General features: G+C 42.8%; 1 protein-coding gene across 3 annotated transcripts in view; it reads right to left on the reverse strand.

Moving 5' to 3' along the window:
* The window catches only part of TTC39A (tetratricopeptide repeat domain 39A), a 43,795-nt gene extending 30,232 nt beyond the window's left edge, over positions 1 to 13,563 (reverse strand). Inside the window, exons 1-2 of one of the 3 annotated variants that reach the window (XM_071565472.1) lie at positions 13,403 to 13,563; positions 2,225 to 2,329 (exon numbers count right to left, since the gene is read on the reverse strand). In XM_071565472.1, coding sequence (XP_071421573.1) covers positions 2,225 to 2,329; positions 13,403 to 13,437 — 140 coding nt within the window. In that variant the 5' untranslated portion in view covers positions 13,438 to 13,563. Of the gene's footprint in view, positions 1 to 2,224; positions 2,330 to 2,525; positions 2,592 to 4,344; positions 4,491 to 13,402 lie in introns of those variants that run through there. The other 2 variants (XM_071565471.1, XM_071565473.1) reach the window with 2 other exon arrangements.
* Between the last annotated feature and the right edge of the window lie 606 nt (positions 13,564 to 14,169).

Below are 14,169 nucleotides of genomic sequence, written 5' to 3' on the forward strand. Positions count from 1 at the left end.
AGTTTCAATGTTACTCATGGTTACAGTTAACACATTATACACTGAAAATGTTGCTGTGCTTAGGGACTGAATTTAAGGAATTTCTTAAGAGTTCTCAGATTTTGTGTGAGTGCTCCATACAAAAGATTAATTTAATTAAACTTACCGCAGAGAGCACAAGATAATCAGAACACACTATTGTACAAAGATTGTTAATGATAATAGAGAATATTGACTCTAAAAGCTAAAAGGTAGCTCAGGAAACAAGAAAAGCTATGTTATGTGAAGCAAAACCACAAGATGTATTTTTCTATGAAATGAGATCTCTTCATTATGATGAATTTGTTTTTCTAATAGGAAAAAAGAGCTTTACCCCAAGACAAGTCTAGACATCATCCTCAGATATTTATTTTTAAGCTGTTAGGAAAGCTCTTCCGATTTTAACTCTCATATGCTGCCAAATCTGCTGTCAGCTTCACATGGTACAAATTAGTTGAAAACACACTTATTGTGGAAGGCAAATGTGAGTAGTTTAGTGAATCTGCACTAGTGTAATACAGAGCAGAGAATTTCCTACACTGCAAGTGCTAAAGCTGCAAAAATCCATGATATGAAATTTCTTACAAGCATGGAAAAACTGAAAAGTCTTTCTCCAAACAAAGTTAGTATGTTTATGGACTGTGAAAACCAATTTCAAATCTCGGCACACTAAAAGGGAACACCAAGGAACTGCTGGCTCCTAAAGAAAAATCCTCGGTACTTCCACATGTGCTCACTCTTCTCACTCCTGAAGGAGATGGGCAGTGTCCATAATGGATATCATCTGAGGAGAGAATTAGCATTCTGTTTCTTCACTGCACTCACAAAGATCATCAGTTTGTATTTCTCTCACCGACAAAGGCAACAGCAATAAGGGCCTCCTCATAACAACAAAAAATTAGGTTTCAAAATGGGTTTGCAGTGTGCAATACAGTCAGGTACAAAACCAGAGTATCAGCCTGTGAAATATGCTCTGCAGAGCCCAACAAAAGCTGAATGAAAACCATATGCAAGAGAAGAAAAATGGATTTACAGGAAAAAAAACCAACCCACAGCCTCACTAGTTTTTGCAGTGTTTTGGAAACCCCCTTCAATAAATATCTCCTTATTTTATGCTGAGCACTGAGTAAGCATTTCCAGATGGGCACAGGGGCTTTACTGTCAGAATTTAATGAAAGCAGAGTTACTCTTCTTACTGCTTTTATTATATCTTCTGATGATATATAAACACTAAACAACACCGTGAATAAAAGCAGCATTATTGATACAGCTCACACTACAATTTATCATTAATGTCTTTCCCAGAATGTGGTTAAGCTACAGATTATGGCACCAAACATGAGACTGATACCGCAGCAAGGCAGATGTGTATCCACTGTAATTACCCTGACACACAGCAACTACTATGAATTCTACCTTTTCATATTCCAGTGTTCCAAAGGAAGGCATGATACAATTTGCTGATGTCTCAGAAATAAATGGAGCTAGCTGGATGGATGGAAATTTAAATTAACCACAGACTGCAACAAGTCAGGAGCACAGGTAATGTCAGGACAGGGTATGACAGATCACAGACACTGTGAGACACAACAAATTCTAGGAACTATTTTCTGATCTCACTGCTTGCAGCTGGGCCACTCATTACATGTAGGGCTGCAACATAATTAGGAAACAGAATGCATGACCACAACACTGAATTGCAAAATAAGCTGTGAGAAGGCTTCTGCAAATGGTTATTAAAAAAAAAAAAGACAAAAAAAGAATTCGTACTTAGTGTGTCCCAAGCCTTCAACTCATGGTCAGTTGCTTATTTAGACACAAAACTACAAATTTTCCAATTCTCAGAATATGCAGAAAAATATGAGAAAGGATACAAAAATAAAAGGTGATAGAGGATGGGTTTTATTCTTACAGGAGCAAGAATCTCACATAGTGCACTACAGCTGAGGGGTTACTTCTCTGGACATCAATTCCATACTTGTAGTAGATGCTTTTGATCAATCTTGTTATTTACTCACCCAAGTGTAAAGCACTTATCTGTCTTCCTTAAAACGTAACACATTAACTTACCACCCCCTTCTGAATCAAAACCATAAAGACTTATCAATTATTAACAAAGAAGCTGCTGTCTAGTCAAAAATCTCCTAAGAGATGCTGAAGGAAAGAAACAAAAACAGAGGAAAACTAGTAAAACTTATCAACTTACTTTGCTTGTAAAGAAGCCAAAGCATCTGAGAACTTGTTGTTAAGAAATAAATCCAGAGCTGCCATACATTCACGCAATGCCACGTTGAGGTCTGACGTAGGTGACCTGCCAGAAGAGATAATAAAGTCAGCACATCTTTTCTCCTCCCACCAGTGCATTACTGCTACATTTGAACCCCGTTCCTCAGTTCCAGCCTTATTCCCATGCATAATCTGCTATTCCATTTCTAATGATTGCAAAAAAAGCAAGTGAATTCCACCATGTTTGTAGATTTGGGCTTTTTAGAACTACAGTACTTTACATAAGAACCTGGCCATGTAGAAGTTGCTGTGTGGGAGCACAGCAGGTTGATGAGATCAGGTACCAGAATGTAGGAGCACTGGGTGATGATGCACATCTGACTGTGAGGCTGACAGACCACAGGCTGGTAACATCATGATCATGTTGTCACCTTAAGGATGAAACACTGTCAGTGTGCAGCAGATTATTACACTGATTGCTACTGGAACATCTGCCTTAGCTCAGCTCATGTTCAGGATGGTTGACATGCAATAGACCACTACAGACTCACAGGTGGGTTAACACTTCACAGTGTGTTTGCTCCTGGGAACTTCACTGTCCCTAAGAAGTCACTCAAAGAAAAAAAACTGCTGCTGCATCTCAAAGTCAGAAGACTCTCAGTGGCTTAGTCTGGATGCACTTTTCTTCTTTACAGTATTCAGATGTCAGCCTGACCCATCACAAGGGTTCTCAGCTGGTCTTTAGGTTACTGGCAACAGGATAATACAGACCAGCTGAGTTAGTTTGGCCCGAGTTCATCACCACCAGAACTGCTGCACAAAAAAAAAAAATTCCACAGAAGAAACAATAAGGCCTTGCACTAACAAAGTTAAGGTCACCTGGCCAGTGTTGGGATGGTTAAAACATCTGCATTTAATGATCAAAGAGCTATACTGCATTAACATGTTGGATACAAGTCTGTACAAAACATCCTCCAACAAAACATAAACAAATCCCCATCGTGTTCCTGATTCTGAACAGCTTTAACTAATGTGATCCATCTTGTGACTTACAAACCGTTGGTTCCTTAAAAACGGCACAACACAGACGGCTGAAAGGAAAAACTGAAAGCAAAGTCCTGATACCATCTTAAGGAAAAAGCAGGGGAGCACAGAACCAGCAGATAACATCAGTAATAACCACCCACTGCAGCAGCGGTTTGGGTTTGGGGTCAAGAATAACGACTGCAAAGAAATAAAGAGCATATCCATATATATGAGAAACTGGACTGTGAATTTGAGAGAAACATTATGTGATGCTGTTCACAGTGGCTGTTGTCATCACATTTCAGACGCACTGCAAATCCTACTGCACCCAAGACATTCTCCAAGTGCTTAGCAAATATTGATTACCCAAGCCTTGGCATCTGTCTCATACAATATGCAATATCATGTCTGCCCAACTATGCTGAGCCCTACTTAATAATTAAAACTTTGCCAATTATTGCTTACATGTACTATAAGTCCCACCTTCCTTTCTTAAATGTGTGTCCCTGAACCAAATAGGATATAGAACATGATATAAAACACATTATCATCCGTTTTAAAATATTTAGACTAGCAACATTTTACCTAGGTTTTTTGTTTTCTTTTTTCTTGCCATGCAGGAATATTACCTCATTCAATACAAATAAACCTTTTCAAAATATTCCTTTTGAACCAGGAAGATGACAAAGATAAAATCCACTGTTGAAGCTCAAAGCACAAATAAGATATCCATAATTTGGCATCTTTTCTGGAATAAGAATTAACAACATAGTGCCACCCACAGCAGCAGCAAAAACACAAGCTGCACGTTTCCCTCATGTTCCAAGAAAACCTGCCATCGGATGCAACTCCCAAGTCAAGGGCTTTAGACCCGAATACAATACACACCTTCCATAAATGCTCTAAATCATCATTTGTCGCTGTTAACAACAGGAAAGAAATACTTTAAACTCGAGAGCATTTTAGCAAAGTGATTAGTCACGCTCCGGTGGGCTGCAGATTCTCTCCTGCTTCCAACAGCAGCAGCAGAACAGCCTCTAAGGCCGATGGAAAATGCTGCGTGCTGCTACTTACCTCTCTGCTGAGTCTCTTGTGTTTTCTGACATAGTCATTGTAAGGCCACTCAGCGTTTGGGCACGAACATCCAGCAGCGCTCGGTGCTGCTGAGGCAGCTGCGAGCGCAGGGGCAGCGCCTGCTGCGGCACCGCGTTCCGAACTGGGCACTACGGGAGGTGCCGCGGGAGCGAGGAGGGCACGGGCTCACCCGCAGCATCCCACAAACAGCAGCCAGCCCCTGGCACGTGTTCCCGTACCGCTGGTGCCCACTAATGGAGGAGGCGCTGGCAGCTGCCAGCGTGTCTCTGATCCACAGACCTGTCTGCAACGAGCGGCAGCATCACCACCTTTCGCTCGGTGCTAACCAGGCAGAAGCCAAATATCGCTGTAATTACAGAGCTGAGACAACAAGAATTACTGCGTTTGGTGGTAATTGGAGCACATCACAAACCAAGGCAGCAGAAGGGAGAGCCAAACGAGACCAGCTGACATGCAGGAGAACTGAGGCAATAATTGCTGCACATGTGAGAGGCACACAGGAGAGAGGCAAGCAAGTATTTCTTCCCAGCAAGGATCCTCTGCAAAACAGGCTTCAATCCACCAGCCAAACTGCTGCTTTTTGTCAGTCCCTGTACCTTTGGGATCAACTGAGACTTTACATGCTTATTTTAAAACTCTATTGCCATGGAAGAGTCTTGGCATTAACAATTTAATCAGTGGAGTGAGCTGATCTGGCTGATTTTGCCCAGAATAAAAGAGTGTTTGCTCCTGAACTGCTTTGCTGGCCCATCAGCAGTACTGGTCCTGTCTGTAACTACAAGCAGCAGAAGCAGCTGGACTGTAGAAGTTGATCAGCTACGATCTACTTAGATAAATTAGTTTCTCCAAGAGCATCTAATGTCAGAAATTATCCATTTGCCAGATTACATAAAGCAGTACCATACACTGCTGAAGGAAACCCCAAAAAAGATAAACCACAGGATAATTCCAGGAAGATACTCTGAAACTATTAACATAGCTGATTAAATCTCTTGCTGTTTTTATAGTATCCTGTACAGGAAAAGCCTGTGTTCCAGTTGGGATAAAAATTATTGTAACAGATCCACAGGTTGCCCCATTAATGACTACATTACATGTTCCTAACAGCACTGTGTACCTGGGCCACAGCAGGAGATAGAAGACTTTATCAGGGCTTTTTTAAAATTAACTAGGTGCTTCCATGGCAGGATTGTAAGCTACTCTGAAAAGATTATTCATCATTCTCAGTAGCTTATTGAGCAATTTCTAATTAATGCTGTATTCTCCAAATGGTCCTTACAAGACCTGTATGGTGAAGGCTCTGGCTGTTTCTGCCAAGCTCTTCAAGACTTGAATTGGCAGGTTTTTATTTGAATACCACTTCTCTAGAAACAATTATATTCTCAGATAACCTTCAGCATGAAACCCCTCCTCCTCCACACATAGTTGTCTTCTTTTAACTAAAGAAAATAGGACTTAAAAACTAAGATCTGAAATATTTCCAAATGTAGACCATTTCCCTTTTAGGTTTACAAGGTTCTTTGCCTTTTTTTTTTTGCTTTTCAGCAGCAGGTTTTGCAAGGACAGTCATGTGTTTTCCCTTGTGGTTCTGTTACTTATGAAATCTTCATTCTCTGCCTCAAGGACCATGACTGGGGGAGCTTCACAAATCATAACTACAGCATGTCCTGTGAGTTACAGTAAGACCTGATCTCCTTTCTCCACTGCATCCCCATTGCCTTCACTAGGAAGCACAATTACTTGGGATATCTTAGGCAATGCCCCATTTGCTTAAACATCAAATCTTTTTTATGTCAACAGCAACATCAAAATTAATAAGCAGAAATTAGGAAAATTAAAAAGTAGAATATTAATGAATAGTGAAACATTTTCGAAAGAAAACAATTATGGTTTCCATGGTCAAAAGGAAGGAGACAGGAGACTCTGAGCATAGGAGTTACTATATTTATGCATAATTTTAATTCACTGTGTGCATGATGTTGACTGTTTTCTTACTGTAAGTTTGCAGTGCATAAGCTTTATGAATTGTCATTGGGTTTTACAGACCTCTTCAATAAAAAAACCCACCTTCTATTGTACAAAATCCTGAACTACTCACTTGACCTCAGTAATTATCAGAACTTTACAAAAAAAGGTAAGTCTGAAGTTTGTGCCTTCATAGTAATGCTTTTAATGGTAATTCAAGAGCTCCTTCACTACTGTGAAACACTGAAAGCAAGTTAAATCAGTCATATGCTAAAATATGAATGCATTTCTCTGCCAAATCTACCTTATCTGCATAAGTCAGCTGAGGTAGCGTCTATGGGTAACTTCATTTGGAAGAAGAGAATAAAATACAAAGAGTCAAGCAACACTGAGCAAAGCAGTAACTTGCTGAGGAACCAGCACCGAGCAGCCCAAACCCTGGGGACTGTCCCCTCCACTGTCCGGAGACTCTCGGAGGGGGGAGCAGTGGACGCACATCCTATTTCTCCAAATACAGACTGGCCCCAAACATATAAAGCAAGTGAGATGCAAAAATCAGAGAAAAACACCTAATGAAATTATTATATTCCTATCCCAGAGAAACTTCACAGAGACCTCCTGCCTCAGGGCCCTGAACAGCAGACTCTGGCTCCGTAATGACTGACACTGCCTTCATCTTACCCAGAAACATAACACAGCTCCTCCAGTGAATTCTGGGTTCACTGCTGCCATACCTCCACTGTACCACACAGCTGCCTCCTGCTGTCCCACTGAAACAGTGATTTATTATTATGATTTCAGCTCAGACGTTTCCTGATAAGTAATTTTGAGGTATTTGCTCTTGATTGTATTTTATATTTAACAATTTGGACAACATGGTGTTTTGGCCTCCTTCACTGCCTTGGTATAAGGGTCTCTGAGTAACCTTGATATCAATTTTTGCACGATAATGTTAATCTTATGTTATTAAAAGGCACACAAACACTCGCAGTGCTGATGGAAACATTTCTGTGTCTTTTTTAAGCCACCTGCATCAACAGTGATTATACCTGGCAGCGTAACTTACTACTATGAGGACAGAGAGCTGAGTATGTACAAAGAAACAACAATTAGCATTAGATTGTCTCTGTCGTAGAATTAGTACCGTTGGAAAAGACCTCCAAGATCATCAAATCCAACCTTTGACCAAACACCATCATGTCAACTAAACCACAGCATGAAGTGCCACATCCAGTTTATCTTTTCAAAGAGATTTAGAGGGGATTGCTTCTTGCCATGTGGTGGGGGAAAAAAAAATAAGAAAGGCAATAAATTCTTAAACAACCTCTTTGCGGAATATTAAATGGAATTGAAAAGAGATTAGTCTCACACGCGCAAAGCAGCTTCATTTTATACAAAGAGGAAGAAGGAGTAGTAACACTACCGCTCCCTACCAACACTGTACCGCTCTGGCTACCAAAGGTTCCCCAGCGCAAACACATCAACCATCCACTCGCCTAAGGAGCCTCCCAAGGCACATTTCCAGGGCTGCACTTCAGTGTGAAGGGCCCTCCCCGTGCCCGGCCATCCCGGGCCGCTCCGGGGTCACACCGCACCACCTGAGCTGGCACCGAAACCCCTTCGCAGCTCCATCTCAGCCACACTCACAGCCAGACCAGGTTTCCTTACCGGCTCGATTCCTGGTTTCCCATAGCAGACCCCGATATCCCAGTCCTTAAATAACTTAAGCTTGGTGTAATAACTAAATAACAAAATAACAGCCCGAGCTGGTGCCTTCGAGAAAGAACCCAGAACAAAAGAACTCCATGGCTTTTATACCCTCGCAGTCTTAAGCAGGCAAGTCTGAGGGAGATGTGTTCCCGCCACCCTCTGTCGCCGAGCCCTTTGTTATGTAAAAGATGGGTAGTTCACGTCCCATCGTGTGGGCTCACCCCGCACCGCTGGCACCGCGCGCATTCCCAGACACAGGGACACGGCCTGGCGGGATGATCCACAGGCCACCACATGCCTGGGGAGTACCCTCACTGACACCGGCATGTCCTTCCCACTCCCTGGTTTCCAAAAGACCACCACTGAATATAAAAACTGCCGTGACACCATTCTGTGCTCTCCTATTGCTGGATAATCACAGAGACATTGGGAGATAACCGAGATACAGCTGCGCTTATTTCCTTTAGCCTTTTCAAGTTTGCCAGGTCATTCCTAAATCAACTCCTACTTTTCTAAATAGATGACTGCTCTGAGTAACGAGCTGTAAATGCTTTGAGGCTGAAAAACATCCCTACATTCAAAGAAAATAAAAAGCACATCACTTGGGAAGAATTCTTTTGCTCTTCTGCAAACATTTCCAAACCCACATGAGATCAGAAATAATCTTGGATGAAAAGAACAAGTAAGCAGTTCTCACAATAATTTGTTACTATTCAGTTTTCAGACAATACAGAAATTTCTTCCTAATTCAAAAGCAAATAAGTTAATGCAAGAAAATGAATTCTACCGTATCCCTTCCTGTTCTATATGCCAAGCTAGTAATACCTCAGCATTCATCTTTCTGTGTTCTTGAACAGTTTTCTGGCCCACGACTAAGACTCCTCGGCGCTGCAGAAATGTCATTACTTCAACAACAAAGCAGCTGGAAAGATTTCAATATTCATGTTCTCCAAATATTCTGCATAGAGACACAACAGTGATGCAATTCTGGAATTCAGGGTATCTTAGTATTTCAAGTTGTATATGGAGTATGACACCATTTATTTCTGAGGTTAACTCAGCTCTCAAGGCACTGAGTTATTGATGCCTCAGTGGCAAGGTCAAAAGTCTTCTGCCAAGAAGATACTGAATCTTTTGGCTCTTCTGTTCCAGCAAAGGGTCACAGAACAGAGCGATGTGGCAAAGAGGGCAGGTGAGCTGCACCAGGAGCAGGGAATTGGCAGACTTCTGCTGTGCCCGTGGTCCCCCATGTTTAACTCGGACCAAGCAGGATCTAGGCTGCATTATGTTGACAGTTCTCATCCTGTATTTGAATGGGCAAATGCAATAAACTCATTAAACAGGTTTGTTCAGACAAATAAAAATGATTGGTGTAATTTCTGCAGTTCCCTTTCCTTGTTGTAGTACCAGAACTGCTCAAAGAGGGGTAAATGCACCATGGTGGGTGACGACTCCCAGCATCAAATAGGATGAAAACCACACACACTATAGTCTGGTAAATTACAAATTATCAATCCAAGCAACCTGCAAACTGCACTAACCTGCTGAAATGTTCAAAGAAAAAATTACCTCACATAGGGTCAAAAGTGAAATAAAACAAATATATCCAGCATTACAGAAATGTACAGGATTTCTACAATTAAATTTTCATCATAAATCAGACCACATTTCTTTTTTTCTTCGCAAGCTCTTCTGTTTCAATTTGAATACTCTACAATCTTTGTCACTTTGAAGGTCACATGAGATTCATATAATGCCTCTTTGGGGTTTTAAAGGTCTTCAGACAACCTTGTTCTTTTCTCCAAGTCCTCTGACTTTCACAGTATTGTTGCCTCTGGTCAGTCTACACTTCTGACATAGTTACTCTCAATTTTTAATAGTTACTCTCATCTTATTAAAACTAATGAGAAATCAATAAGAATTGCACAAGACCAATGTCATGCAATGGTATTGAGCACACTTAGGTACCCAGCAAACAAATAGAAATCATGAAGGAAAATGGAAGCTCACCCTGACATGCTTATGCTAAGAAGCAAAAAAAAAAAGTCTCGAGATTTGTTTTTCTAAAGACTGCAAGATCAGGGTAGAGGTCTGTATTCCTTCTGAAATAAGACTCAGGTAGAATTTAGGGAGGGATGTAATGTAATTTCCCCTTTTGGTGGAATTCTGCATTACCTAGCAATGATAAAGGCTGACTGGTAGGTAACAAGATAGGTACCTGTGCTTCTTCAGCAGTCTGTAAAGTCTGGTTTGTACTTGTTTATGCTGACTTAGACTTCATTTTGGCCCAAAAGGTATTTTCTTGCAACACTGAATCTGAGCTGAAATGTTTCTTGGTTTGGTTTTTGGTTTTATTTGTTTTTCGTTAAATCTGTGCAAAGCATTTTCAAAATAAATTACTCAGTAACATGTTTTTTTGCAACTTAAAAAAAAATCACGCTTTTATTTCAACTCCATTGCTGAACAGTGGACCCCAAGCTCTCAAAAATAAGGTAGAGGAATGGCACAAAATACTTGAACAAATAGGGAATTGTTGTTTTACATGACATTTCAGATTATGTTTCCCTGAGAGCTTTCAACAACCTGACTTTACACTTCAGAAGTCACCTGCAAAGAATACTTCACAGTGCCCTGACCAATAACAATGCCACTTTCTGTCCAATTAAATAACAATTCAAGCACAGCACTTCAATGCACCTTTATAACTCTCTTGAACGTGCCTACTGAATCAATACTCAAGAACAGGAAAAAAGTACTAGCAACAAGTTGCATTGACACTCAGGATTGCTAAGCCCATTTTGAAGAGTTATTCTTTGGCACAGTGACTTAATGAAGAAAATAGTTATTATTCTCTCCATTTCAGAGCACAGAAACAACTGAGCAAGATACTTGAGGATAGAAACCCAAGAAATAATAAAAAAAAAACAACCAAAAGAAGCAATGCTGATTTTGAACTCAGAAGAATCAACTCAGAAGGATCTTTCTGTTATTTTTTCACTTTCTGACAGGAAACATGGGTTGGACAAAATTAAAAAATTTGATGCAAATGCAGTGAGATTTCATCAGCTCAAGACAGCAGTTTTAGTTAGCAATAAAGAAAGGTAAAAAGACATATGAGTTCACCACTGCATTCTGCTTGACTTGCATTTGAGCTTATAGCCATTAAGTCGAGTATATTTGAATGACCATCCTAATATTCAGACTGTCTTCTGACAATTGCTTTTTCACAAAAGATGACTGAACGTTTTATTATCAAACTGAAGACAAAAGCTGAAAATCTGCAAAATGGGAGGTCATTTTTCACCACTCCTACTCCAAAAATTTGGTGTTTACTTTTCAGTTCCAGCCAATCCACTAGACCATTGTGTCCTCTAACTATGAGCTAATAATCTCAATCTATTCTCAAAACATACCTGAAACCGAAGAAACACTATGAAAACACTGTCCAGGAGCTTCACTGGGGTTTTAAAGGAGCTTTGGAAGGAAAATGTGAAGTACAATACGGAAACAGTACTATTTTCCCACAAATTAGCCCAAATCCTGATACATACGTTTTGAACACTTTGTGGCACAGTAACTGAAACACCTGAATCCCTTTAGATCCCAGTGCAGTGTCTCCCTGGAATGGGTGAGCTGCTTCCAGTAGATGGAGCTCCAGAAAGGCGATGAGGACCCAGCATCAAGTTCTTCAGTAGCTTCACTATCACGGACTTTCGGGACAACCTGCCCAATCTAACAAAGTTCACGAAACTCCTTCCTGCTTCTCAATATTTTTGCAAACATTCTTCCCCACATTCAGAACCTCCTGAAGTCCAACACAACCACAACCTCTCAGCCTACTGCTACTGCCAGCACAAACACAACACCTGCAGGTCATTTAAACATGTAATTTAAAATAATTACTGCAAACACACTACCCACCTTTCCACCATAGAGTTAAAAAAACACATATTAAAAAATTAGTGGTCCAGTGAAGAATTATCAAGACAGAACATTGCAACAAACTTTATATAAAGGTCTTTAAAAAAATCACAGAATCATAATGGTTTCGTTTGGAAGGAACCTCAAAGATCATCTTGTTCCCACACTCTGCCAAGGGCAAGGACACCTTCCACGAGACCAGGTTGCTCAGACCTCCATCCAACATGGCCTTGAACACTTCCAAGTATGGGGTTATATATATGTACACATTAATAGACATGTCATTTTATATCGTTAGCAGGTCTAACTGTCTGGATTTTCAAATCCGACAGGACTTTGCTGCTTTAAATGCCACTGCACCACATCCTTTGGCCTCTGGAATAACTCAATATCAATGCCACCTGAAAAGAGCACAATTGTGTATTTAAATGCAGGCAGAGACAGAGCACGCCACCGCTCCCAACACTTCATGAAGAACCACAAAGGGACCCATTACTCTTTTAAGAAGTGATTTGCTGACCTCTCCAACAACTGCATTAAAAACTTCTATTCCTGTACAGATTATAAAGCGTATTCTCATAAAAGTCTGATATTAAATAGAAAAACCACAAATAGACCTTTAACGCTGCCATGTCTAAAATTTAACACGCTGTCACCACCGGGGAAGAATGTTATTTGCAGACTGATTCAGCTTCAAAGGAACGACTCTCCCAACACGCACACAAGAGAACTTTATGTATTTTAGGGGCAGTGGGAGCGCACACCTGGAATGGAGAGTTATCCACCTGCGGCTCATTTGTGAGGGTGAGCAAGAAGGTGTTGAGTTACAGAGTAATTAACGCCAGTGTTGTGCTGTCACGGTGTGTTGCAAGATCCGCAAATAGGAGCTCAAGGAACAGGACCTGGTCCTCCAAGCTTTTCCACAGACACATGCTCTTCACCACCACTTTGAAGCCCCAAGTCAATTTGCATATAATTACCGAAGGGCTGCTACACAGGTATGTAATTAGCTTAAGCTAATGCTTTTGTCTAAGAAGAAAGAAAAAGCCCTTAAAGTGCGAAAACCAGTTCGTGCCCCCACAGCAGCTGCGATCGGGGGTGTCAGGCGGCACAGGTGGCCATAGCTGTATCAGTCTGGTTGCCAGAGCGGCCCGAGGGGTGGCCCGGCCCCGGCCTGGGCAGCCCTCAGCCCGCAGCGAGGCGGCCACGCTCCAGAGGCAGTGCCCGCCCGTCGGGGGCAGTTCCGAGGGGCCAAACTCTCCCGACCGGCTCCAGACCCGGGGGAACCTCCGGGGAACCCCCCGCCACCGCCCCTCGCCTGCCGCCGGACCCTCCGCACCTCCCGCCCGGGATGGAGCATCCCCGGAGCCCGCGGGGGGCGGCGCTGCCCCCGGGGGACCCCCGGCCGGGCCCCCCGCCCCGCCCCGCCCCAGCCCCGTACCGGGCGCCGGCGCTGCCGGCCGGGCGGGAGTCCATGGAGGCGTCGCGATGGGCAGCGAGCAGGGAGGGAGGGCAGGAGGGAGGCCGCGGCGGGCAGGGCTGGCGCTGCTGCTGCTCCCCGGCGGCCGCCGCACCCGCCTCGCATGGTGTGGAGCGGCAGCAGCCGGAGCTCGGCGCATGTTCGGGCAGGGCCGGGCCGGGCGGAGGGGCCGCCCCCGCAGGTGAGCGGTGCGGCAGCGCCCGCCCCCGCCGGCGGTGCGGATGGCACGGGATGGCATGGCACGGGATAGGGGTGGCATGGGCTGCGATGCCCCGGGGTGACGGTACCACCGCAGCGCTCGGGCGGGACCCGGGCGTGCCGCTCCGCACCGGGAAGCGCTGGGAGGAGGGCAGGCATCGTTGCTATGTGCTGGCATTAAAGTCGTTAATTCCCCTTCCGAGAAAAAGCAGGAGGAAAATATAACTCATATTTGGCCAAGTTTTAAATTAACCTGCGCTCTGTCCCTGCTGCCAAGGAGCTTATCCCAGTGCAGCCCTCCCGCCCCCAGCACAGCGGGCAGCGAGTAGTGACAGGAGTGACATCCCGCAGCTCACACTTCACGGAGGGCAGGTTATGAACAAATAATTTGATTTAAATTAAGTGATTTAATTTATTCATAAACATAAAAATAATAATCAGTATTTAATTAAAAAATGTGACTCGCCTCTCTAGTTAAAACTAAACCCACTGAAAAGGCAAATAGATATGCAATACTGGAAAAATTGTTT

The sequence above is a fragment of the Pithys albifrons genome, chromosome 10 (assembly GCF_047495875.1).
Source record: "Pithys albifrons albifrons isolate INPA30051 chromosome 10, PitAlb_v1, whole genome shotgun sequence".
NCBI lineage: Eukaryota > Metazoa > Chordata > Aves > Passeriformes > Thamnophilidae > Pithys > Pithys albifrons.